Genomic DNA, 26,276 nt, shown 5'->3' on the forward strand with positions numbered 1-26,276 from the left:
TTTGGGGAAAGGTGGGAAATGAAGGAGATGGCAAAGTTCCATTAAAAAAAAAAGAAAAAAAAGACCATGCAGTTGAGTGCATGTGCACACTTATAGCCTGATGAAGTAAATATTCTGAAAGCCATAGCACTAACAATAACTTAAAAAAAACCAATAAATTGTAGTCTGTGTAAAGTTCATACTCCTGCTTGATCATCCTCTATAGCTGTATAAATAGCTGTCACCAGGGTAGATCCTAGCTCTAAATGTGATCTGTAACAGGCAATTAGGGGTTTGGAAATTAAAGAATAACTTTTTACCAGATTAGAGCTAGAAGACTGATATGTCCTACACCAGATTGTCTTTGGAAACCACCACCATCCTGATGCAGAAAATATGTTATTTTGTATTTGAAACTGTATGGTCTTGCTTGAAAAAGCCCAACAATTTGTCAAGCAGGAATCCATTTAGTGTTTGGCGACAACAGGATTCCAGAGAATCCCGTTTTGAACTTTTTCTATGTACACATACCTGCAAACTTTTGAAAAATGTGGTTTTTTACAGACATGTACTTATTAATACGTGTACATGTGTGACACTACTTGTGTGCTGGGACATGTTGGGCTCTACTTGTGCACTCTTGGGCTGGCAAACCCCTGAACATGTGTTGATAGCTTGAGGCTTAAGCATCACTAATTTTCTTCCAGCAACCTGCATTCTCTTTCCTTGTATGACTGCATGTAGCCATAATATTGTATGTTTAGTGCTAATGTTTCAAGCAGGATTAGCATGAATCTGAAAAAAACATTGCTTTCTGGTTTATTCTCTTTCAAAACTCTCTTATTTGTTATGACCCAGGAGTAGTAGGCAGGAGTTTTAGTGACCCAGGGCTTGATATGAAAGGTAAAGAGTGATAAAACACTCCACAAATCTAATAGTTGGTTATGTACAAAGGGAAAAAAATTAATGTGGAAAACTGCAGTACTGGGAATAGCTGTTAATATATGTGCCAGGAACTAGCAAGCAGGAGGTGGAACGAGGGGCTGAAAGCACCTTACCTTCTCTACTCTTCTCACTGCTGATAAATTATCTCAGTAGGCTACAGCCAATTATACTTAATTGCTTCTCTAAAGGTTTCCTGCCGTGTGATGTACAGGAGATGAAATTAACACTCATACCAATAAATTGTCTGAAATGTTATATCCTCAAGCTGTAAAGACTCATCAAGATTTTCAAGCACAAAAATATGCATTCCTGTTGTTTTAACATTGAAACATTGTCATAAATACATTTGAAAGATAATAATGACAATCTTGTGTATAGTTAAAAAAAGTTATGGCTGCATGAAGACATTATATACTTTGTCTAATCTGCAAATTAATGCTTCCATTTGGAATGCTTCCATTAATTTGGAATAAAATTCTTGTGAAAGAGAGTTCTGTTCATATTTCAAGCAGGTAGAAGTTAAGTACAGGTTTAGTTTTCAGGGACTTCTAATAGTTTTGTGCAGATACTGGTATGTTATGATTTCTAAAAGACATTCATTCCTTTTTCTGAAAGGGAAAGAAGTGGGAAAAGCACAAGAAGAAGTGGATGAGCAAAGAAGAAAGGAACAGTCTGCCAGGAAAAAAACAGTAGAAACATTGGTCTACTCACACTCATGGGGACAAAAGCCATATTTGCCATCTGCATCAAAGTCTTTGGTTGTGGAGCACCAGAGGAATCCATCGCTGCGTCCAGCGTCTGTGCAGCTGTTGTACTCCTTGCCATTGAACCAGAAGGGAAATTTGCAATATTCACCATCTGCATTTCCATACTTCACTCTGACCACTGTAAAGACAACAAATGCAGTGGTGAAATTAGCCACCACTGATACAAAAAATACAGTTTCTGGACATCTTCTTTTCCTGGAAGATACTGATATAGAAATGCAGTCTGAATTTCTACTTTGAAATTCAATATGCTGCTGGTCTCTCTATTGGCAAAATGATCATAGCTGAAATATAAACTGGTAGTTTTAAAATAATTCCATGGATATTACTCATGGTGAAGTGTTAGAATCAGCCCAGAAAAATATATATGTTGTTACTATGGCAAGGCAAAGTTAAAAAGGTGCTGTTAATACATTTAGTAATTTAGTTTCTTAAGTAACGTGGTCTAAAATGTTCAGTATAGTTTCAAAGGTTCCAGGCAGCAGCTGAACATGAGCTGAACATGCCTTGTGCCTCATAAACCACTTTGGTATTTCCAATGGGCCTTGCATGACATTTGCTGTAGCAGGGGGGACACACAGACACACCCAGGCCTGGGGTTTATTTCAGTTTGTCACATGGAGTCTTACAAATACAGTATTGGTACTGGAATATATACTAATGCATAGATACTTATACATAGCATTTTTTTAATGGCAGAAATTTTAAGTTGTATAAATGAATTTTCACCTCCTAATATTTACTGACAGTTAACGAAAGCATTTAAAGCAGCATTACAATAGAGCAGCCAGCTGGCCATATGTTCTGAAACATGAAAAAGTCTGGTACCTTGTCCCTCCCCAAGAGTCCACAGTTCATCATCATCAAAATGGGAGTCTCCTCCAATTCCTGGTCCTGGTGCAAAGGCATGAGCCAGGAGACCATCTTTGCCATCAAAGGGATAGCCATCACCATGTTCTGCAGGAGTGAGCAGACAAAAAAGAGCAGTTTCTAATCACCTCAGGCAGTCTATACATGAATGATGATTATCATGTGTTCTTTCCCATCCAAGACAGCAGCAGAATACTTTAGTGAGTGAATTTACTGGTTTGGGTTGTGCTAGCAAGACTGATCCAGAAGAGAAGCAGCCAGTTCTTACAAAGAACATGAAGTGTCAGTACTGCAGTTGTCACAGCATTGTATTTTATATCTCCTAAGTGAGGTGGAAGGAAATCAAAAGTTTTGAAGGACAGTGAAGTATTGTACCTGAGATGTATGACTGCATACACTGAGCTGTTTCATGGTGGAGGCTGAAAGGGATTTGTAACTTAAATATTGTGTATGAGGGATATTTTCAGGTAGTTCCCACCACTCTCCAACACAGAGATTGGAAAGTAAAGGCAAATTTCTCTTTTCAGGCTGCTCTGTTCTGCTGCACCAAGATTGCTGTGCTCTTTCCTTTGTGCAGGGTACTCACTTCCCCAGCAGGAAGGCACAGCTGGGTGTCTCAGCAGTGAGCTCTGGAAAGCCAGCTTGCTCTGAGCCCTGAAGGAGCCTATTCCTCCTCCACTTCAAGCACTCCAGGACTCAGGCTGCTCACAGGGCAGCAGCAGGTTAAGCAGCTCTGCTGTTATTGCACTGTAGGCTTTTCTTGGAAGTACACCACTTGTGGGTAAGGCAGGCTGGCACGGGCATAGCCCTGGTATTCATGGCTCTCCCACCACACTGACCTGTGCATCAAAGCTGGCTGCCAGCATCTCCAGTTGCATCATTTCTGGTCTTTTGGTTTGATGTCTTGGCATTTAACAGAAGCTCTAAATACACAGGCCTGATTCTCTCCCCTGTTACACTGATTTCAGGCTGGTGTCAATCCTAATACTAGTTCAGTTAATTCCCTTCAGGAGACTAGCGTGTCAGTTGTGAAGGACAAGATTTTGACCTATATTAGGTGCTGCACCTCACATTTATTTCAAAGTAGACCCTTTACTTAAGAGAAAGGTTAAAAATGAAGAAACCTTGTGGGTGTCTCAGCCCCTGTGAATCTGACCTGCAGTAAAGTGATAGCAATGACTGAAAGTGGAAGGAGTTCTTGCCCACAGTTCCTTAGCTGGCTTTAGCCAAGTACTAAAACCAGCAGAAACACTTCTGCTTTTGTAGACTTTTTTTTTTTTTGGCAAACCAAGCCAGTCTGGATGAGGATCTAAAGTCCTGAGTGTACAGAATCTCTGCAGCTTTTGAGGTCAACTCATCAGTAGCTAAAGCAAAGAAAACCAGCTTGAAATGAAAGCTTTTACAAAGAGTTCAGTTATTCTTTGAACTGTTCACTTAACTTCCAAAGTCTACCTCCCAAGTAATTGGCTGCACAAGTATCTTCATTAGTATTAAAAATTCTGTGACTATCCAGAAGAAGTTAAATGTCCCATGTTTACACTGAAAAACCATAAAAATTCTTTCAGGAGAAACCAAAATTAATTGAGAAGACATGCACAATAAAAATGAATCAAGTCACCCATCAGCATCTGTACTCAAACCATAGTTGAGCTTATGATCCATATTTTTAAATTCTTCAAGATCAAAGAATGCATTGAAAGCTTGTAATCTGCCATGCTAAAAGAATGGAAACCAGCTATGTAGTCAAAATTGGAAGTCACAAATCCATTTTTGGGCTCTAATATGTTAGAACCCTCACCACTATCACTGTAAGACAGCAAAGACAGCTATAAATAAATGGTATGATGGCATTCCATTCTCTTCTGTGGCAGGAAGCCAGCTCACACCATCTGAAGATCTGTACCAATATGTCTCAGTTCTATTTCTGATTTGTAAAATTAAAAATAAAATGTTGCCCCTAGCAATTCTCTTTTGGAAAGATAAATATAGTGTAAGGATATTGTATAAATACTTCTCTCTCTCTCTCTAATGTATAAGGAAAAGTCTCAGTGAAATTAGATCTTAGCTTGTATGAGCCAAGTGTGAACTAGGACAAGGTTTGCCAGAAAGGCTCATTGGTGCTACTTATTGAGTGTGGATCCTTCTAAGCTGAGGATTAATGACAGGAACAAAACCAAAAACTTAAGTAAAAATAAAAAATATATACCCCATCGACCAAAATTAATCATAATGTCTGCTTCTCCATCATGTATTCTGTTAAATCTCAGTGGTGTGACATCACTCCAGACTTGAAAGGCTCGAGCAAAGGCATCATCTACAGTCTCAGGATCCAAATCCGGGGTGTAGCCTATAATCCTTAGAGGTAAAAGCAACAGTTAAGTAACACACAAACATCCTCCCTGTATTAGTTGTTTACTGCTCAACACGGAGTAGGCTCAGCAGTGAAACCAGCTAAGAGGTAACACTGAGATCTAAACACCTCCCTTGGATTCAGAGATGAGTTTAGATGTGGCACTTACTCTTTATTTTCTTTTGGAATTGACTCAGCAGCAAGAAGAAAATTATAAACCCAGAGGCTGTAAAGCCTGGATGGCAGAGGGCCTTGCACAAAACATTCTGGGTTTTGCATCAGCACTGAGACCAGAAAAGGAGCTCAGTAACATTCTGAAAGTTTCAAGTGTGGATTGTTTTGATCTTTAATAAGAATAGAAAAGCAGCCCTTCTCCTTCACCTTTGTTGCTATCCATATATTGTTTAATCCCTGTGGATTGCTAATCCTTTATCTGTGTGTGAGATACATTAGCAATAAGATACATGGGGAAATAGGAGGAAAAAGCATGTTAGACAAAGCTGTAGGCCTGACCTGAGAAAGAGACAAACTCTTAAGTGTGTTGCTTTCTTCTTCCTCTTCATATGGTTTAATTTGACTTCTTAATGCCTTGTATTATAGCCTGCTATATTCCATGTAAAGACAAATTTCCAATTCTTTGCAGCACAGACAATGTGCATAGTGAGAGAAGCTACTCTGTGCCTAAGGAGGATGGGGCAGATCCAGACGAAACACAACAGCAAATAGGGCCTCTGGGAGCTGCCACGGGTTTTTTGCAGTCATCATCAGGTTAGTTGCAGCCCAAGGAATGCTTTGAATCCCAACTTGTGAGGGAACACCAGACTAAGTCAAGCAGCTACAACAAATCTGCTGGTTTTTCTCATTGGTGGTAAATGTTTGTTCATGGGCCACCTAAGGTAATGAGGTTTTTACCACAATGAGAGCTGAACTGGTCCCTAACTCATCAGAAGATGAAATTAGAGCATGCCAAACTTATTGCAATAGGCTTGTTGTTACTCATGTTTGTATGTATCTGAAATACAATTGTTTGATTTTAAAATTTATTTAATCATCTCCTTTTTAGGACTGCAGAATGAACAGGAGTCTGCAATCAATCAGTACTTTGGTCCTCCTGGAGCAGACGGGCAGGTGAGATACTCCTGCTCCAGCTCCCTTGGGATGCTTGCTGCAGAGCAAAGAGTAAACCCAAAATCTCTCCAGTTTCAACCAGAACCAGAAAGTTGATGCTCATATGATTCTTCCTGGTATATTACAATTTGAAATGACGGAGGTATTTGTTAGAGCATTTGGTAGTTACCCAAACACCAGGGGCTTCTAATTCAAGGAATCTCGTCTTGCCCTCTAACAGCTGCTGCATTTCTAAGTGCCTTCTTTAGTTCTTGGAAGTGCTATGGGTACATGTGAACAGAGCCCACCATTACCAGTCTGTACCTGTATGTTATATGATTCTTTTCCCATTTTGGCTTTCTTGCAAAGAAGTTGTAATTGGCTACATCAGGGTTACCACAGCGGGGTTTCTTCATTGTCTCAATGGTGTTTTGATCCAGATCTCCTGTTTCAGGCAGCCCAAAAAATTTCTGCATTTTCTTCAGAGTGTCTTTCAGGACAAATAAATTGCAACTGTCTTTTGGGCAGCCATAGTATTTATTCAGGTATTGCTTGGGAAAAAAAAGCACAGAACAAAGACTTTAAAATTCATAAAATAAATAGTTAACCATTATAAATAAATAAATACTATAATCCCATGTTAGGTTTCCTTCTGTAATTTGCAAGTTTTCTTTTAAAAATAAAATTACTAGTAAGTGAGGGACCAGCAGACTCTTAATGGACACAAAGCATCCTTGATCACATGATGTTGCTAATTAAACAATCATTTCCATTATTAGCTATCATCTTTACTTAATGAATTGCTTTCAGTTATTAGAGCATAAAGCTTTAATGTAGAACTGTGGAGTAAGAATGGGTTTGGGGTTTTTTTGCTTCTTTATGATGTATAAATGTGCTTACAGTTTTAGAGTTTGTGCAATGTTTTGTTGGAAGAATCTGCATTATTGAGAAACTTCTCAAGAAATCAAAGCAACCCCACAAATGAGACCACATTGATTGGAAAGAAAAACCCCATTCTTTACTCAATCTGACAGAGTTGTTTGAACGTTTTATGTGTTTGCTTTTGAGTCAAACATTGCAAAGACCTGAGGTAGAAAGTATTTGGTAACATCTCAGTTGCTTGGACACTGCTGCCAATCAATATTTGCATACTTAAAACTCCATTGAATGCTCCTGCACATTATGGCCAGACTGATGTTTCTGATACAGCTGTGGTGGCAGTTCACAAGGTTCTTTCTCATTAAAAAAGAGTGGTCATAAGGGACCCAAAAGATGGCACAAATCACATGATTTTCATCTCCTAAAATAACACCCATGACAGTCTCCTCCCCTTCTCTTAAGGATGGCTTTACAGTGTTTTATGCCCTTCTGTGAAAGAGAAGCTACAGCCATGTGAAATGGCAGGAATTCCCAAACTGCACCCAAGTGGGTGCTTGGCACTGCACAGAGCTGAGGGATGCCCTTGCCAATGGTGCTGTGAGACAGGAAGGTTGCAAAATATTGGACTTTCCAGTAAAAACAGTCTGCAGCTGAGGAAAAAACACCCTTCAGGTATTGTATCCCAGATATTAACTACAAGGCCAAGGGAGGAAAACACCTGAATAAGGTAAAGGTATATTTGCCAAAATGATACGAGGACTATCAGGGAGAACTATTTCAAACTGAGGATTGCAAGAAGCCTGACAAAACGATTGCACATTTACATTCTTCTGCCACCAAGTATTCCCAAGAGAAACCTTGTTTCATGTGTCTAATTAATTGCTCAAGTTCACCCAGGAGACTGGGGATAAAACCACAACACCAGCAAAATAAAGCAGAGGATATTTGATAACTGCAGTTGGTCAAGCCTAGCTTTCACCACCTTCCTCACAATGTCCAGGCTAACCTCATCTGCCCAGCATAGGAAATGGTTCAGGGATTACTCAGAAAAGGATTTAATCAAGATGTTACACCATTTCCTTCAGAAGATCCTCCATCCATCATGACTGAGCACAGACTGTGGCTGGTTTTTGTGAGTTTTGTGACCTCTGATGTGCTATTTCTCCAGTGGGGACTGTGGCACTGCCAAATGAAGGACACACAGTGGCTTCAACTTTGCTTCCACTGAGCTGCTCTCCACACATAGTTAATGGGGCCTGGTGGAAATTATGTGAAATGCATTGAGAATATAATGAAACAAGCCAGTTTGGTTCTTATCCTGATTTTCATTTCATGTAGGTTGGTGAGTTTTCTTATGCTTCAGGTTGCATCCCCCAGTGACGTACCTGGTGTAATCCAGACTGCATGTCAGGACTGACGTTTACTGGAGAGCCAGGCTGCTGCTCTTGCTATTTTAGGTTTGGGAGCAAGCTATACAATCAAAACTATAAACTGAGGCATAGTGAAGAATTTTACTTGCTAGGATTCTAAATAAAAAGCTAACCCCTTTCAGTTTTTCCTAAAATGGAGATTTTATTGAAGATGACAAATGACCAAGATCAGCTGTTCTATGAGGAGAGAATCTTGAAGAAAATGTAATGTCTATGCAAACCACATCTTGGCCTAGGATGTGAAATGCAGTTTCCTCAGAGTCAGCAGGGAGCTGTGGTGATCTGGAATTTTGATCCAGCCCATTAATGAAACAGGGTCCAGCTGCAACATAGCAATTTGTGTTCTGATGCTGAGTGTTGGGGCTGTTCTGATGCAGGGCGTGAGGAAAGGCAGCCAGTGAGCATTGCCCAAGAATACCCCAAGAAAGACAAAGAAGGACTGCAGTGTTAAACCAGCTTGTAATTTTCCTCTGAGTACACGTAATAAATAGGTTGTTTGAAAGAAACAGAGATGAGGGGAGATGTGGATGGCAGTTATTGAATAAAAGCCTGGCTGTGTATAAGAAAATAGATTCTCTTAGAGTGAGTGGTTAAATTGCTTTTAGACACGTGGGACCCCACTCTCCTCTCCCAAATGCACTGACCCCACCCCCAGCTCTTGGCTACTGTGCTGCTAAGGCAAAACCTTGGGTGAATTTGTTTTGTTAATGGCTGAGGAATGCCCTATTTGGGTCAGTTTGTCTGTTTTTCCTAAACTTTCTGACACAGCTCCCAACTGGAAATTCTCTCTGTACCCTCCCCCAGACCTTCTTTAACCTGGCAAGCTTTCCCAAGATGCACACAAACTCCTAAAGAAAAGTGACCAACTTTCACGTCTCTGTGTCCTAAAATAAGAATAATTTATCTCAATCCTTCTTAAAATGGATTTACTGCTGAAGAAGAGAAATAATTAGTATATAATTTAGTCTATAATTTACATGCTAAAATAAAGATAATCCATCTCAATCTCCCTTTAAGTGGACTTCCCCATGATGTCACTTGTATGAACGTTCACAGGGCTAAAAAAAAGGTTAGAATAAAATGCTGTAGAGTTAGAGCTATAATTTGCTAATATACAGAAATACAAACTCCTTCTTTTATTCCAGATTGGATTTGGGAAAAAAAAAAAATTCTTTAAACCTCAGTGAGATTGTTTTCCAAAGTCAAAACTAGTCACAATGGCTTCTGAAATTTGAGCTTTCAGTTGTAGTGTCCCTTAGAGCAGTGTTTATGCAGCACACAGTAAACAATCTGGAAAATACACTTCTGAAAGCTGTGATACATGCATTAAGGGAGTCTCGACTGCCCTCACTTCTACTTGATTTAAGTAAAAAAATTACATGTTTTTTATTTGCCCTTCTCCCCTCTTACCATTGCAATTTTCGGATTATAGTCATGATGATTTCATGAAAATACTTTGTATCTTGAGACTTAAGGGAAAAAAATCCCCCCAAACCAACTTTCTTTGCTGGCTTAAAAAATTTTAAGAGAGGAAACATTACTTGGCTCCAGTTTTAACTTTTGAAAGCTGATACCTTTGCTAGCTAGCTAGCACTTCCAGAGACTCCAGGGAAAGAATGCTGCAGTCATTCCTTAACCTCAGCTGAATCAAGAAAGAAACATCTGCTTATGAAACAACAATATAAACCCGAAGCAAAGATGAAACCAACACTTACCACTGCTAGCTCTTTGTCTGTTTTGGGAGTGCTGTCTCCAGGAAACTTAATGATTGGTGATGGTGCGGCTAAAGTTTTGTTAAAAAGATAAACTTGGAGGAATAGTACTTTAAAAACGAAGCCACGGCCAATGTGAGTCTTCATTCTGCCTAAACTTGTGCTCTCCTCTTTGGAAAAAGCTTTTCCCCACTGTCTCTCCGCTACTTTAGCTGCAAAGTGCACCAGTTGCTTATCTGCACATCTTTACTCCCAGCACCGTTCTCCCTTTTGCTTGCTCTAGCAGTTCCTTTGTATGTTTAAAACATCCAGATGCGCAGTCTCAAGCTACCACAAGAGGAAGTCTGAAAACTAGTGGAAACATGAGAAAAGGGCAGTTACCAGATGTGATTGCTGTGATTTTAAGGTAGCAACAGGCAGATAGCTACTACTGCTGAAAGAGGCCACATTTTCTCCTCATTTGCATACATGAAAGTATTTATTTATGCCGTAGAAGGGGAAAAAAACAAAACCTGACTTAATATTGAAGACAAGGTATCTCATATATATTTTAAATTAAAAAAAAAAAAGAGAAAGAAATTACTAAACATTATTTTCCTGGCTAAGCATTTTTACTATTTTTTAACCTATTTTTATGGCATAGATATAATGATGTACTTTAGTCATGTGTGATTATGCTCCCAACAGTGCCTTGCAGCAAACATTTTGGTTATGAATGTTGAGACAGACCCTGCACAGGGCAGTGCAGCTGAGCAAGGCTTCTTGTCCCCCTGCTGCTGAGGCTACACAGAGTGAGGGTCTGTACTCAGGGCTCACCGTGCTCTGTGTGAGCCTCGCTCCCTCCCTGCTCTCTGCAGAGCTCTCAGTAAGATCATTGTGGCTTATTGGGTTCAGAACCAGCTTTAGGCTTTGCCACCAGCTGGTATCACCTTTCCCCTACAGGGTGAAAGATAATTAAGCACATTCAGCAACAGAAATGAACAGAAATAAAGGATGTCAGGGAAACTGTACAAAATGCAGTGTTTGCTTGTAATGGGAGTTTGAGCACCTGGTGCAACTGCCTTAATCTGAAATTTTGGTGTAAATATGGCCATTGTCATGGACAGTAGTTTATTGTGTCATTCATAATATTGCTGGCTTTGAGGTGGTATTACAAGGGGAATATTACTTTAGCTGAATTCCCCTAATCTAGGGATTTGGCTCATGATTTTTCAAGATGGGAGGTTGGCAATTCTGCATGATTGCAAACTGTGTTCTGGCCAGCCAAGGGTCTACTGTTTCTACTGAACACAAATCCAGCTATGAACCTTCCTCTGACCTGTACGTCACCATGAAGATTGCAAAGGCCTTCCAGTCAGTGCCAAATGAAAATTTTCCAGATATGACCTGTTAACAAATAGGGATAATGAAAAGAAGGTACTTTGCAGGTGTTTGGTGTTTACTGATGTTCGATAATTGGTTGTAAATAGTTAATATTGGCAGATTTATGCTAATATCAAGCTATTCTGCTAACTGCGCCCCATCGTCCATGATGTGAATAGTCTTTCATAAAGGCAAGGATTTCAATGAGAGGGCTGAGGGGCTTAGGGAGGAAGAATTTGCAGGGGATTTTGCTGCCCATACCCTTCCACTGGGAGCCCAACAGAGCAGCTGTATGCAGGGCTGCTGGGTGAATCAGCCATGGGAAAGACACTTGAGGCTCAGGAGAGAATGAGGAGTTACGGGAACTTGTGTGTGAATGGAGCTGTCTTTGTCAGCAAGTGGCTTTGTATTTATCCCCACTCATCCCTTCAGGAACGAATCCGACCTGACTTGAGTTACAGTGAACAACTTTCCCCTAATGGTTCAGCTTTGAAATGACACATGCTTTTTTAGCTTTTCCCCATCAGCAAAAATCCGTGGTCATTTACAGTGTTGCCTTAATAAACAGCAGTTCTGAAAATATGATCCAGTTTTTCCAGAGCCTGGTACTTGGTTGTGGGGAATGACTCTTCTCCTTTGTTTGTGATGACAGCTCATATTTGTATCTGGACATGTGACACTGTAAGAGAACAAAGGCCAAGGAAGCCTTCACTGTATGTGCCAAGTTACTCTTAGGTCTCCTTAATTAAGCAAGTACAAATATTATGTATCGTGTTGCAAATTCTGCAGTTATCTCTGTGTTCCCTGTTAGGTCAAAGACTGATGCAAATCTTAAGGCATGAGAACCACGTCATTTTCATATGAATTTTAATGTAATTTATGACAGCTTAGCAGCTTTCATTTAGAAGGGTTCTGTGGTGAAGCTGTTTAAAGCCAAATGTGTCCTGGAACATTCCAGTTGCACTCATAAGCCTCATTGAAAACTAATGAATGCTCTGTTCTCTGTCTGTCCTAATGAATATCGGATCAGAAATGGATGAAGAAACTTTGAATAGACTGTGAGGTCTGTGCAGTTTGAAAATCTCACTGTATTCTGTTTCTTATCCTTGCTGGCAGGGAGGGTAGGTTGAGGTCGCCTTTTAAATACACTTTGTAAAAGAAATTGGCAAAGCAACAGAAACCATGCAGACCTGCAGTGAAACATTGTTTCTCACCTTTGTTTGCATTTTTGCTGGTAAATTGCTTTGCTGGTACCACTTCAGTGTGTGAGCAGTTAAGCAAGTTATGTTTAATTAGGAAACATAATACATAATGGAATATTTGATTTATGTGTATTGGGTGAACCAACAGATTGAGTTTCTGAGCAGTCAGTGAAAGCATTCTCTTTCATTAGCACATGACATCAGAGATACTGTCTGAGCTGCCCTCTTTCAGATTGGCAAAGCAAAAGAAATTCTGCTCACACTTTGTTAGAGTAGAAGTCCTATTGTATTGAGACTGTATTTGGGGTAAAATGCTTTTTTTCTCCTTGTATTTGTCTTTAAGCTCTATGCCATCATCCTGTTCTTAGTGTGCTACAGAGGTGCTGCTTTTACAGGCTGGGAATGCAGTGGTGCTCAGTCCTGGCCTGGGGACATTCTGCTGCTCCCTGGCCTCTGCCTTGAGTCAGAGGTTGGGCTAAAGACTCCCGAGGTCTGTTACAGCCCAAATTTACCCATCACCCTACCACTCTGGCTGAATCTGAAGACATGGTATGATGTGTTTTCTTATCTCGGATGAGATAAGCCCAAAATCAGGGATACAGACTCCGAAGGGTTTGAAGGGATGTATTCTGACATTGATGGATTGACAGGATAACTACTGTCAGTGTTTGCTGCAGAGACATTCCCCAGCCCTCCATTCTCTGAAGAGATTACCTCTGACAGTAATTGGTGACTTCTACTAAGTGACTTCTACTAGGCTAGACTTCCTAGAAGGTAAACATTAAAGAAAGAGGCAGGGAACAAAACACAAGGGAAGAAGAAAAAGCCCTGCTGAGAAGAAAACCTAAGGCCATCTACCAACTTTTTGAGGAGCTGAAGCAATAGTCTAGATCTCCTTCCTTTTACCTTAATCCTCAGTAAGATATTTTGTCTATGTAGAAAGATGCTACCTCAGGTTTAGCTACAGAAAATGAACAGTTGTATCTCCTACTACTGCCTTTATGCATTTGTGGAAAAAAAATAATTTCTCTATTGCATATAATTTCTATATTATGTATTTATCTGATAGATACATTGAGGTATAAATATGAGTCATAAAAGGCTCCTCTATAGTTATTTTGTTTCAGGTTAGAATCACTCCATATTAAAATTTTAAACCATCTACTTTGTGAATAAGATGCCAAATGTACTTTTGAAATATGTACTTTCATACATTAATAGTTACTCTATGGCAGACATAGTCTGGAAACCTCTTTTAAGGCAAATACCTCTTTTGAGGACATACTTCAATAATAACAGTAAAAAGGGAATCATGATGTCTTTTGAGCTGTAAGTTACATATCTAGGTAGATCTGACTGTGATAAGAGAAACATGAGCATGCATTAACATGCTGTTTTTATCAAAGGATTTTTCTATTTCATAAAATGATTTTTGAAATGATTCAGAAGCACTTAGCAGTTTCAAGATTAGACTTCACATGGTGTCCTAGATAATTTGCTTACAGAGTAGTCATCCCTCCAGAAACACACTGTAGCAATTCCTACTGTCACTAATTCCAAAATTTTATCAGAAGCTGATGATTTCCTCACAGTTTCACAAGAGTATGAGAGGCAGAGTGTCGTGAGCACAGGCCATGGGAGGATGGTGGATTTATTCTTGGTGGGGTTTCATGTTTTAAATTGAAACCTGTTGCTAGGCTGAAGAAATAAATAATCATCAGGACAATTAAGGTCTTAAGAAAACAGCTGATCCTCTGATTACCAACTCAGCTGGTTCTAACTGGGTGCAGTGGGATGTGTGTCTGCTAGTAAACTATTGCAGGATGTGTATATAACCTTTTCTTGTGTGTTTTCTAGGTCATGTGCTGTCAGTTTATAGGTTCTAGTTTAGGAAGCAAAACAAGTTATTAATGTAGATGGACTTGCATTGATTTTAGCAGGATTTGTGGAAAAGAAATAACTCATTAAAGTTGTCAGAGCTACTGTAGTTTTCTCAGAGTTTTGCAATCAGAACTTCTAAGGAACTGGAAAACTCAAAGCTCAGGTGATGGAAAAGTTTGCCTGAACTTCAGGAAAGGTGCCAATGAAAATATCCCAAGGTCCAGTTTAGCTAGACCTTTGGCTACTTTTTGGTTTTCCAGGGCTGCCTTGTGACTCATTTTCTTTTCAGAAATCCCATTTTGCAATTTCTCCTGGATCAGCATTCCAGAGCCTTTCTTCTTGTCTGGGGAAGAAAAGTTTATAAGTACCAAGAAAGCAAAGAGCTTACAGAAGAAAGCATGGGACTGGACTATGCTGAAAAAAGGATTTTGATGCCTTTCACCACATGCCTGACTTGGAGGGCACTGTGGTAGAAGTAGCAAGGCCATGAATGTGGTGCCAGACTGAGGCTCCCCAGAGCCTGAGGTGGGTAGGAATCATGGATCTACTCACTGCTCCTTCTTAGAGCAGTGGTCCTGAAGGTGGACACCAAGAGCAGTAGTGGCACACCAAGGGACTGCATTCTTTCTGGGGTTTGACACTGGCAAGTCCCTGAGTGCAAGCAGCTGCCTTTCAGTGCCTGTACAGAAACAGTGGTGCCTGCTGCTGGAGATGTGTGTCCCTGTAGGAACAGAGGAAGGTGTGATATTAGCAGTTTATCTGTTTCAGTAAGGTGGTCTCTAGGAAGCAATGGTTAGTCACAGCAGTCCCCACTGAGTTTAAAAGGATTAATAACTTCAGCAAGAACTCATTTATTCTGCAGGCAAGCGAGCTCATCTAAGCCCTGCATGTTGAAGGGTTGGTCCTAAGAGAACGTAAGCTTTAAACATCCACATCATTTGTTATCTGGATGTGCTCTCTGTCTGCTCAGCAGCTGGCTCAGGCCTCAGTGATCTGATTCACCATATCTGACCACCACAGGAGGGAGTCTTTAACCTGTTGGAAATCAGTGTGTATGCTTGTGTGCCTGGAGGGGTGGGAGTGGAACAATGTACAAAGGGTCAACCCTTGGTACCAGATGTGATTTAAGTATTTAAGGTGGCAATTATATTTGCCTTTTGTTTCTCTCATCCTTTCTGTTTTAGTAAGTTAGGTCCTCCTAAGGATCTGAAGTTCTGCTTAATTTCATATTCTACATGGATATAATTTTTTAGCTTGCTACTAAATTAGAAATTGATTTTAAAAATTTGTTAACGAACTGGACTTTGTGGATACAATGTGCAGAACTAATTTGTGTTCAAACATACAGGTGGCTCCTTACTGGTGCTTCCACATACTGGTGGTTCAGAAGAAGTCCTGATGATGCTGTATTTGGTTAAACTTGGCAAACTCAGCATGATCCTCAGGAGCACTGGGAGCAGATCCTGCCATCCACACTGCTGCTATCTTGTGCCATGTGTTGTGGAGCTCCACGAGGCACCTTGCAGTGTAAACTGTGAGTAAAGATGATGGGACCAAGCCCTTTGCTGGCCAGGTAGCCACCCCTACCCCCACAGTAAGAGCAAGAGCTAAATGGATGTGATTGCATGATCAGCTCCTCAGCCACAGTGCAGAGCTGTGACATTTCTGCTTTCCAGATTCCAGAGGCAGACCCTGAGGAATGCTGCACCGAGTGACACATTTCTCAGATCCTCTGAAGAGGCACTTTACTCCCAAACAGTGCCACACCAAAGCCTGGCTGTTCCCCAGTGCTGCTCTGTTTGTGTTCATGGGAGATCTCTTTGCTGTAACAATGGGCAAGTGCAGTCCTGGACATGTCAGAATAATGGTTCTGCTTGCTTTGCTGCTGCTGCTGGGCAGCTGCTTGTTGCCAGTCACTGTACACCTCACTTGTCATTATAGTGTTGGTATTCAGGCACCAAGGGACCTTAATTAATGACTTTGAAGATGTGGTCTTTCACAATTTATGACAGAACTTTAATTAAAATCAAATATATAGTAGTTGAACTAGCAGAGGATTTAAAGTGCACAGTCTTTGATGGAGACAGTGATTTCCTCTGACCACTGGTGGTGGATACTGAATGCAAATTCCATTTCATCACAGCAGATTCAGAACAGAATGGGCTTGCCTTTTTTTTTTTCTTTTTCTTTTTTTTTTCTTTTTTTTTTTTTTGTGGAAACAGATCTATGGTCTTACCATCAGAAACCAGCAAATACACAAACAAAACCAACCAACAAGAATGACTATCTGCTACATATACAAAAGCTAATAAATTAAACAAAATGTACAGTTTAATACAGCTAAGGGAAACCGGTCAATAATCATGTCAAGCTATTTAAAAAAAAAAAAAAACAAACAAAAAACAAAACACCATGAGAGGGAGATGGATAATGGAAAAAGATGCATTTGAATAAATTAGTCACTGCAAGCTGGTAAAAATCAGAAATGTCTTATTTAGTAGCTATATAAATGGTTTAACAGTAGCAAAATATGATTCAAAAATGTCTTTGCTAAATATGGACCATCATTCAGCCATCTATAGTTACCATACAGGGCTCATGGGCAGGAGCTGCTGGAGCAAGGCTGTTCAGGGACCTCCCTGCTGGTACCATGGGGTGCTGAGGCCAGAGTCACACCAGGTCATCATTTCATCACAGCAACCCCAGGAACAGAATCACAACCTCAAAGATGCCAAAAAGGAGAGAAATCTAAGGGCTCCATGGGAATCCCACAGGGGAGAAGTGAGGAAATCCTACAGGCCCACAGAGCTTCTGTGGTGGTGTCGAGTTCAAAGGGAAACTTCCATTAGCTGGGGAGGCAAAGGAGAGGCAGCACCTGCCTGTCCTCCAGCAGGCTGAGTTCTGCTGGGAATGTTAATGGGAATGGCTGAATAAAGGCAGCACTTTAATGGCCAGGGAGAATATTTCTCTAAAGGGATTAGATTTCAACTTTCTGTCTTTCAATGTTTTTATTACTCTTCCTATGCTTTTTATGAGCTGTTAATTTCTTTTGTGCTTGACCATTATTAATACAGGGCAAATAAATGGCTAAACTACTTCCAGAGGCAGCTTGATGAACAATAGAGCAGTTCTACATTTCCCTGTCAGGAAGACTGATTCTATGGCCATTTGCACAAGTTTATACCGGCTTTAATTCCTGATTTCAAGATGATATTAAAAAAAAATATGAGTGCTGCTGCACACAAAATCTGGCTCATGCATTTTTTTTCTCTGTTTCAAAGAATAAAGTGCTTAAGGTTTTACTCTGAAATTTAAATGAAGATTTATTTTGGTTTTATCACTGTGCTTCCTAGGGTCCCTCCCTCCCCAGTCTGCTGTGATGTAATAGACAAAAATTTGAATTGGGAATTATGATCATAAGCAGATCAATACATGTTTTTCTGATGATAGTAAGATAAGCAGGGGAAACTTCCATGTAAAATTATGGATTAAGAGGCATTATTGAAAACATGGCATCTTCTGTGGAGCTGCAGCACCTGTACAGTAATACTAAGTTTCCCTATTGTATTTTTTTTTTAACATTACCATCTGTGATGGAGTCATCTTCCTATTCCAGGAAGAGACTTTAAAATGCATCAAGTCTTGCTTTCAGCTCTTCACATTGAGAGCTTTTGGAACTTTCCAGTCTCAACATCTGTAGCTGTTTTTTCCTGCTTGATCTCCTTAATAGCTCTGGGAATGTCAGTCCCCACGTTACCTGAGATGATGTTTTACCCAGAACAGTGGTTTCATTCTGGATGCTGCTTTTATGGAGCTTTTGTCCACTCCTGCTTCTACCTGCAGTCTACAAATCTTTCTCAGGTAATTCACAGAACAGAAATTTCTAACCTTAAAACCCCCAGCCCTCTGAGTTCCCAAGGAGGAGGTAGGACATTTAGCATTCTTTGGGGAATTAAATATGTGATTTATCATTTATTTAATTCAGAGATCTCATAAATTAAGAAGCCTTTGCACCCTCTAGGTCCAAGATGCAGTCCTACTTCTCCAGCACACCTTTCTGAGCATAGTAACACTCAGCATTTGCTGCTGCCAACTGCAAGTTAATCTGAACTAAATTCCTTCAAGAACAGGTCCAATACCTTTCATCTTGGCAGAATTTAATTTTTACTTACGTTAATAATACTGAAGTTTTGGGGAAGGAGGGCTCTTTAGGCATCTCAGCTTTATTAGGTTTTGCATTGCATGTCCACTGGAGTTTTTTATACATTAGTTTTCTGCTCCCGACAGAAAAGCCCTAGATTTGCCTCTAAAAATTCACCATTTCAAGAAATATTTACAAGTATGTTGGTCATGAATTCAGTCTGAATATGTGCCAGACTGTTTCATAGGTACATCAGCTCCTTTGCATAGATAATTCTACTTTCATTTGTTTCAGAGAAGTTCATCAGGTCTGTCTTTATAATAAAGCTAGCAAGATCTTTCTAGGAACCTCCCTGATACCACAGGCAGAAGGGAAGATAATCTTCTGCCTCTGAAGTCAGATGAAATCCTAATAATCTGTAATGTTGCAGATTACAAACTGCAGCCCTCTCACAATGAGTCTCTGACATAATGCACCATCTCAGGAAAACCAGTCTAAGTGAGCTCAGTTTATGTTACGTTCTGGTTTATTGCAGAGAGCGTGAGAACTGATTTGTAGCAGTTGTTTGTTATTAAGGTGAACATTCAGACCGGAATTGGTGACATATGCATGGATACCCTTTGTGTACTCCAGAGGAATTCAGGGGCTGCAGCTCATAGGCTGCACAAACATCTTTAAGTTCCAGATCAATCTCCTGATTATATAAGAAATACAATTACTACTGATGAGCAGAACAGAAAGGCAGCAGAAATGGTCAGAGACATTGTTGGTGTCTTAGATTCCTGTAGCTGTAGGAAATGCACCACAACTGATGAAACTGCAGAAGAAAACCTGGGCCTTGAGATGAAGGTGAAGGGAAGAATATTCCTCTTCCCTCAAACTTGGACTTGCAATTATTGTTGCTTTTCTCTCCAAAATCACAACAAGGTGTAACAGGGAACACTGAAGTTCTAGAGGAATAATCAAGTATATGATGAGAAATGAATATATTTTTTAAAATATGTTTCAGTTTTTTTTAACCTTGTGTGTAGAGAGACCACGTCAATTTTGGTGGGATAACAACCAAACTATTGATAGTTTCTCCAAGACTTGGAGGAGAAGTTTTTTCAGATCACAGAGTTTAACTGCCAATTGCTGTTTATTCTTGCAAAAACTTTATGGCCTGAATTTGACAGAACACTTGAGCACTTGTTTTTACTCAATAGTCATGTGAAACAAAAGAGATTAGTTTTATGCTTAAATGCTGGGCTGGAATGTATTTGGTTGAAGAAAATTAAATGCATTTATCATTGCAAAGAATGTAAATTCCATACTGTCTAATTCTAATGGGCTGAAGTTCATTCAAAAGAATAGTGCTACTCATAAACAGTATGAAGAGGAAAGCAGGCATATTAGCAAGGAGAATGTTTAATACTTCCAAAGCACCATTTACCTGATGAGTTCACATTGCTATGTGCATAAAAATGATCAACACTTTAACACTTCTGTGAACTAAGCTGAATATCTCCTTTCTCAGATGGGAAAGTCAAAGCACAAAGACTTTGAATGATTTATCTGCATGAATTGGTAGCAGAGCTAAGAATCGAATCTTGGCTTGCCTCAATCTGCCATGGTATTATTGCTCATATCAACTATTCAGTCATTTATACTACATTGAAGTGACAAGCTCTGTCATTCAACCGGATGAAAGTAATTTAAAAATATGATTTCAGTACAGCTCTTTCTCACCATTCTCCAAGATCCTTTTATTAGAAGTTTGCCTTTTTGTCTCCCATGACATCAAGCCTTGGATTTAAAGTTTACTGCATTCATTCTGCTTTCCACTTCCACCAAACAAAAAGTTTGGGCTGGCCAAGTCACCTTGTCCAGTGTTAGAGCACTGCTATAATAAAAGTGAGAATAGGCAGGGCTGTGTGCAAAAGTTGTTTCCCACCTACAGGCATATCACAGATGTGAAGTCTCTTATTTGCTTCTCATGGTGAGAGCTGTGCAGCCATGTATATTTAGAAGATGTGTAATGTACTCTCCTCAAGCATGGGCAGAACATTTTTGTCACACAACTCAGTGTCTTTCTCCCTCCCAGCCCCTGGGGGTCTCCTCTGCCAGTTGTGAATCATGAGAATTAATCATTTACAGTCTTTTTCCATAGAATGTAACAATAAAAGTAATGTTCTTCTCATTATGTTGCAAACTACAATTTCTAGGTCCTAAGGAAAATTTTGTAAGTGTCTTAAAATTATGAGTTCTTTACAACCTATGTGTTTTGACCAAGAACTTTTTAAGTGCAGTAAACCCCAAATATCTGGTCTTTTACTCCTGCAAGTTGTGAGGGTGGATTCTTCCTCTTGTAGACCTTGGAATGTTGGTCATTTACTTTGCTGGGGAACAAGATAGGGTTCCTTACTTTAAAAACCTTTGATTGCTTTAAGGTTTAATATTTCTATTGTATAGAAGCCAGATGCTTTTCTTAGTCCATCTGTGTCTCACAATGCCCACATGCATGCCATCTAGTTTACATGCTGCAAATAACTTCTGAAATGCCATTACAGTGAGGGAAATGACTGTAAAACAATGGCACTTACCCCCTAGGCCTGCTCCCATATGTCTGACATATCTGCTTACTTAACAGAATTGAGCTTTTAATATTGCTAGCAATTAAGAGACAGCATAGTTGTGGGAAAGTGAGCTGGTTTTCTGCTCTGTCTGGAACATTAACAGCATCACTCTCAGATAAATCTCTGTTACTGATTTTTATTATTGGTGATGATATTTGAGCCCTGAGCATCCAACTTCTGATTCCAGGTTGCATTTGCATGGAAAAAGAAAGGGTGAAAAAAGGGAGAAAATCCCTTGCCTCATAAATTAAGTATACTTAGCCTGGAAGATATTGAGAGACACTAACGGTTCATTAAAGCACATTTTCCTTACTTTTAACTTCAAACAAAGTTGGTGGGGAGCAAAGAGAGTTGTTAATGGTGTTTGTAGAAAAAAAAATGCATCAAGATAGGGAGATATCATGATGTCTTGTGGGTCTTTCTTTTTAAAAGCTGTTACATGATCTTTCTCTGTTGCCTGTTTTATTATGTGCCTCTTTTCCAAGACTTCAGCTCCACCCCATCACATGGCTGCACACACCCACTCTTCTTTGTGCCCCTCCAGCCACAGCCCAGGCTTCTAAAGAACGTGTCACTGTTTCATTCAGATGTGACACTTCCAAAGATATCTCTCATCTTTCTCAAATGCGCGTGCTCCTTGGAAGCTCCAACCTGTGGGAAGCAGACACTGCTGCAGGCTTGGCAAAATACCTAAGTCTAAAAGTACATAAGCAAATGAACTTTGAAGGAGCTGAGCCATTCCCATATTCTGAATGTGGCAGGAAATATCTGCTGTCTCTTTGCTGTTCAGTACAGCTTCAATATACAGAGTTAGAGCTGGAAGATGTGGGGATTTTGTGGATTTTTGGTTTTGTTTGTTTGTTTGTTTGCTTGCTTGCTTTTTTGTGCTTGGTAATGCAAAACAGTTGTCCCATTTAGCCATCAAATTCAGCTGTAATTTTGGCTGAGGATGCCTCTGGGAACATAATGGACCACAGAAGCATGGCATCATTTGTGTTGGAAAAGACCTTTAAGACTATTGAGTTCAACAGTTATTAATCCTGCTATGTCAGTAATCCTGAAAAAAGTTTGATATACAGCTTAAACTCCAGGTAAAGGAATGTTGGATTGGATAGCATTAAGTTATATTCCAGTATAACAGAGAGCACAGCATAAAGACACTTTCTAAATATTTGGGAAAAAAAAAGTTGTCATGTTGAGCTTTCATTTCTTCAGTGGGAAGTACTTGTCCTACTGAGAGGTCTGGAGAATGTAGCCTTGCTCTCATTAAATAGTGTGTTCAGCTCCTTTGCAATGGACAGTGTTACAAACAAAACACGAGCCCTTAGTGTCTTCTCACTGATGCTAATGTTATTAGGGAACTCATTCATGTTATTAGGGAAAAACACAGAATCCCATGAGTCAGCCTGGGGTCTGTAGCTTTGGGTATAAAGCAGCTGAAGAAAGGTCACTTGATGCAATAACAGATGGTTTCCTGTGGACTTCCAACTCTTTGCTAAGTATCAAAATTCTTCCTTTGATGAGACATGGGATTACTGACTGTATGACTTGGTTTGTTATCAGAATTGGAATACTGTCATGCTTCATTTATGAGTATTTGCATAAATCAACACATCTCCTTCTTTAATAGGATGTACAATGCTAAGATCTTAACTTAGCCTAGAGTTGCTTCTTTGCTCATATTTTATGGAGCACATGGACTTGATTTTTAAATTTTTAATTCTAACACATCTTATTAAACGTGCAGGCATAGAGAAGCACCACCAGTCAAAGACATCATTATTATATGCATGGAGGGTTATCTTCTGCCTTTCTATCCTCATCATTCATTAATGATGCACAGAGACTTGTCATTTGTCTTTTCAATTCTTTGACTTTATTTTATTGCTCATATTTTATGACACATGGAGAGCTCTGTAGCAAGCATTCATCTTCAGCTTTACATGTCTCTGGAAATACTATCTCTGTTAGGCCAGGAAAAAGGACCTTCTGCTCTCTTTGTATTTTGCCCATGAACTTGGTCTAACATCACTCTCTTACAGTTGCTGTTTCTTGCAGTCTTCAAATTTCTAAGAAAATGACTAACACAGTTCTGCTGTACTCTGAAAAAGCAGCTAACCTGTGCAGTGGAGTGTGTGTGTGTTTTACTCACCTTTATCTCATTTCATAGCTGCTCCTATGAACCCCACTGGCATCAGGGATAGTCATTGGGACCTCAGGTGTAACTCCAGTTTGCCATTCAGATAATGATCCTAGATGAGGTTAAGATGCTGCTTAGTCTTTGTGAAACTGCCAGACAGAAATCTCTCCTGCCAACTATGTTGGCTGTGTCTTTGCAAGGCAAGCTGTGGTCCTCTGGGACCAGTGAGGAGACTATTAAAGCAGTTCTGACTTCTACATGTCACTTTGGAAAGCCCCCCCAAGATACTCTGATCAGAGTCTTTGGAGAGTTTTAAGTTTTTCAAGTTTAGTTTAAAGAGCTTAATCAAACTTTCTGACACAACTGGCACACATTAACATTTTTCAGCTGTAAACACACAAACCCAGGAATTTCTAATTGCCAGTAATTAAAGTGTGTGGTTGGTTTTGAAATGCTTTCCTATTGAAGGAGTTTGAAGTGGTACAGCTCCCTAGTGATGTTCCCAAGGAGACAGAGGCCTGCCTGAGGCCACCTTGCTGTCTCTCAAAAGGTAATGGGGAAAAAACTGGGCTGTGTGCTCATCTTGCATAAACATTTGAGTTGGGGCTACTGTTGTGTGTTCATAGAAAAAGCTGGATAGCTCCTTTTTATTAAAAAATTAATTAGTTCACTGTGCCAAATATCACTTACTGCCTGATATGACATTTAAAAGGACTCTGGTGTGTATTATTTTTTTTCTGAAATGGTTCAAGAGCTCAGAAGCACAAACCCATACTGTCCCAGCAGGATGTGGGTGGCTTCCACTGCTTTATTGAAAACATTTACGAATGAAATGTTCTTTGGACTAGAGCTTACCCTGAATTACTCTGAAAACATCCAGAGACCTGCCAGTTAGGGGCCAAGTTACATGCATTTCCTCTTTGGAGGAGCTCTTTGGATCACACAGAGAGGCAGGCAGTCCTTCTCTGATGCATCAGTGCTTTATCCACACACTGACTATGAGAAACAGGGCTGCAAGGTCTCCTGGGGAATATGATATGCTAGACCTGTCTCAGTTTCCTCTGGAGCATCTGGGGCTAATGACTGCTGAGAGGAATTTGATAGGAGGCATAGCCTAATCTAATATGGTAATTCCTAGATTTTCATGATGGCTTGACAAAATCCACTGCTGCTTTTCCCTTCCTTGTGCTCACAGAAGATTCTTGCATAATCTGTTTTAAAAAATCCAGCAGAGCTGCTGAGCCAGGGCTTGGCAGTCCATCCTCTAGGGACACGCTTGCAAGTATTTTTGTTTCTCAGAGTGGTATTTCTGGTGGCCACATCACAATTCAGTTTTCAAGTGCTTGTCTTTTATTATCTCTCACAGGATTTCTTGATCTTCCTGTCTCTTCTAGTCAATTCAAAAAAACGGTAAGAGCAGCCTTTATTGTGGTATTCTGGCCCTTCTGTTTTCAGTTTCAACTATAGTGAGGAAGCCCAGAAGGAAAAAATGCCTTTTTTTTTTTTTTTTTTTATTCCCTGTAAGAGTTTAACCATTTGGATCCTGAATTAGTTCAGCAAGTGCAGAATGGGGTGATGTTTCTTATTCTGAAGATTCAATATTAAAAATAAATAGAGATAATCTAAACTTTATGCATTCACACCGACATGAAGTTAACAAAAATATTTAATGTATAGGTCATTAAAGTGTGTTTCACTGCAGTGTTAGCAATGCAGTAATAGGAGCAGTGACACTTTCAAAGGTTGAGCAGTAGTAAGTGCACCCTCCTTTGGATTACTGTCATGCATGTTTGGAGAATGGGAACACGAGGAAATGTTAGCAAGGGGCACTGTGGAGCCATGTGAATTGGATTACTTATCTGCCACCTTTTATCTCTACTTCTGCTCCAGGCCAAAGAGCTGTGATAGAGCAGAGGCACTACAGTAAATACGTGCTAGGACTATGATTGCTTCCACTGCGTGTGCCTTGCTTCCTCTGGATACAAGTATGTGCCAGTGAAATGAGTAAATTCTGACATCCTGAAAATGGAGCAGAGAGTAACTTTCCAAGAAGGTTAGGTATATATAACTAAGTACTTAGAGGGGAAGTGTATTGGAGGATTAAAGCTGTTAAATTGCAGTCACTTAATTATCCTGAGTCATTCCTTAAGTATCTGTACTCCAGTGTCCATCCACTGCACAGTCACCTGATCAAGAGGAAAGACAAATGGAATACATTTCCATACAAGAAGGACAAGAATCAGAAGCTTAACAAAGCATTTGAAGAATTGATGCACAACTTCTATTTTTTTTTTTTAATTTGTATTTTCTTTTACATTCTTCAAAGAAGGGAGCATGAGGTTGGAGTTTTTTACAATGCAGGATTGGCTCTACTCTGGTAGTGGAGAACATGGATTCTGCAGTACTTTGTGTATGGTGCTAAAATGACTCAGGTGTTAGCAATTCTGCTACTCCCTCTAGAAGACTTTCACAGCTGCATAAACATTACCAGAGGAGCTCTTCCTGCTGTGCTTTCATTCAGAGCTGAAGTGAAAAGGATTGTGGTCCCTCTCATTCAGTAGGGCAGGAACATCGGGAAGGTGTTTGGAGGGGAAAAGGAAAAAGCCTCAATGGGTAAGAGAGAAAATTTGTGCTGAGGATTTGGGCCTTAGAACTGAGCTGGATGGTAGGAGAATAAGGGTAAAACATCCATTCTCCTGAAGGCAGCTACAAATATCAGACAGATTGCAGTTATGGGATAGTGATGTTTTAATTTCTACTTCTGCTTCCAGATCCCACTTGTAGGCAGAATCCACTGAGTGGAAACATCAAATACTCAGCTTGTAGTCAAGCAAATTGCTTTTAAAATAATGAAGTAGTGGAACACCAGAGCTGTAAATGTCCTGCTTAGAGCTTT

At 39.9% G+C, this 26,276-nt stretch overlaps 1 protein-coding gene and 2 long non-coding RNA genes across 4 annotated transcripts in view; 2 read left to right on the forward strand and 1 right to left on the reverse strand.

The window, feature by feature from the left end:
* MMP2 (matrix metallopeptidase 2) overlaps positions 1 to 10,388 on the reverse strand; it is a 29,294-nt gene extending 18,906 nt beyond the window's left edge. The window contains exons 1-5 of the mRNA XM_064387215.1: positions 10,043 to 10,388; positions 6,343 to 6,569; positions 4,768 to 4,916; positions 2,520 to 2,648; positions 1,636 to 1,809 (exon numbers count right to left, since the gene is read on the reverse strand). Of these exons, the coding sequence (XP_064243285.1) occupies positions 1,636 to 1,809; positions 2,520 to 2,648; positions 4,768 to 4,916; positions 6,343 to 6,569; positions 10,043 to 10,186 (823 nt within the window). The 5' untranslated portion in view covers positions 10,187 to 10,388. The remainder of the gene's footprint in view (positions 1 to 1,635; positions 1,810 to 2,519; positions 2,649 to 4,767; positions 4,917 to 6,342; positions 6,570 to 10,042) is intronic.
* On the forward strand, positions 5,283 to 16,032 carry LOC135279748 (uncharacterized). Of its 2 annotated transcripts, none has more exons than XR_010346934.1 (3): positions 5,283 to 5,679; positions 5,975 to 6,039; positions 15,833 to 16,032. It is a non-coding gene; the product is annotated as an uncharacterized LOC135279748 (long non-coding RNA). The 2 variants fall into 2 exon arrangements; XR_010346935.1 differs by lacking the exons at positions 5,283 to 5,679; positions 5,975 to 6,039 and adding exons at positions 14,386 to 14,680; positions 14,774 to 15,009.
* A 7,801-nt stretch (positions 16,033 to 23,833) lies between these two features.
* On the forward strand, positions 23,834 to 25,648 carry LOC135279271 (uncharacterized). The gene is made up of 3 exons (XR_010346557.1): positions 23,834 to 23,930; positions 24,747 to 24,790; positions 25,271 to 25,648. It is a non-coding gene; the product is annotated as an uncharacterized LOC135279271 (long non-coding RNA).
* Positions 25,649 to 26,276: the final 628 nt, after the last annotated feature.

This window comes from Passer domesticus, chromosome 12 (assembly GCF_036417665.1).
Source record: "Passer domesticus isolate bPasDom1 chromosome 12, bPasDom1.hap1, whole genome shotgun sequence".
NCBI classification, from domain to species: Eukaryota; Metazoa; Chordata; class Aves; order Passeriformes; family Passeridae; genus Passer; species Passer domesticus.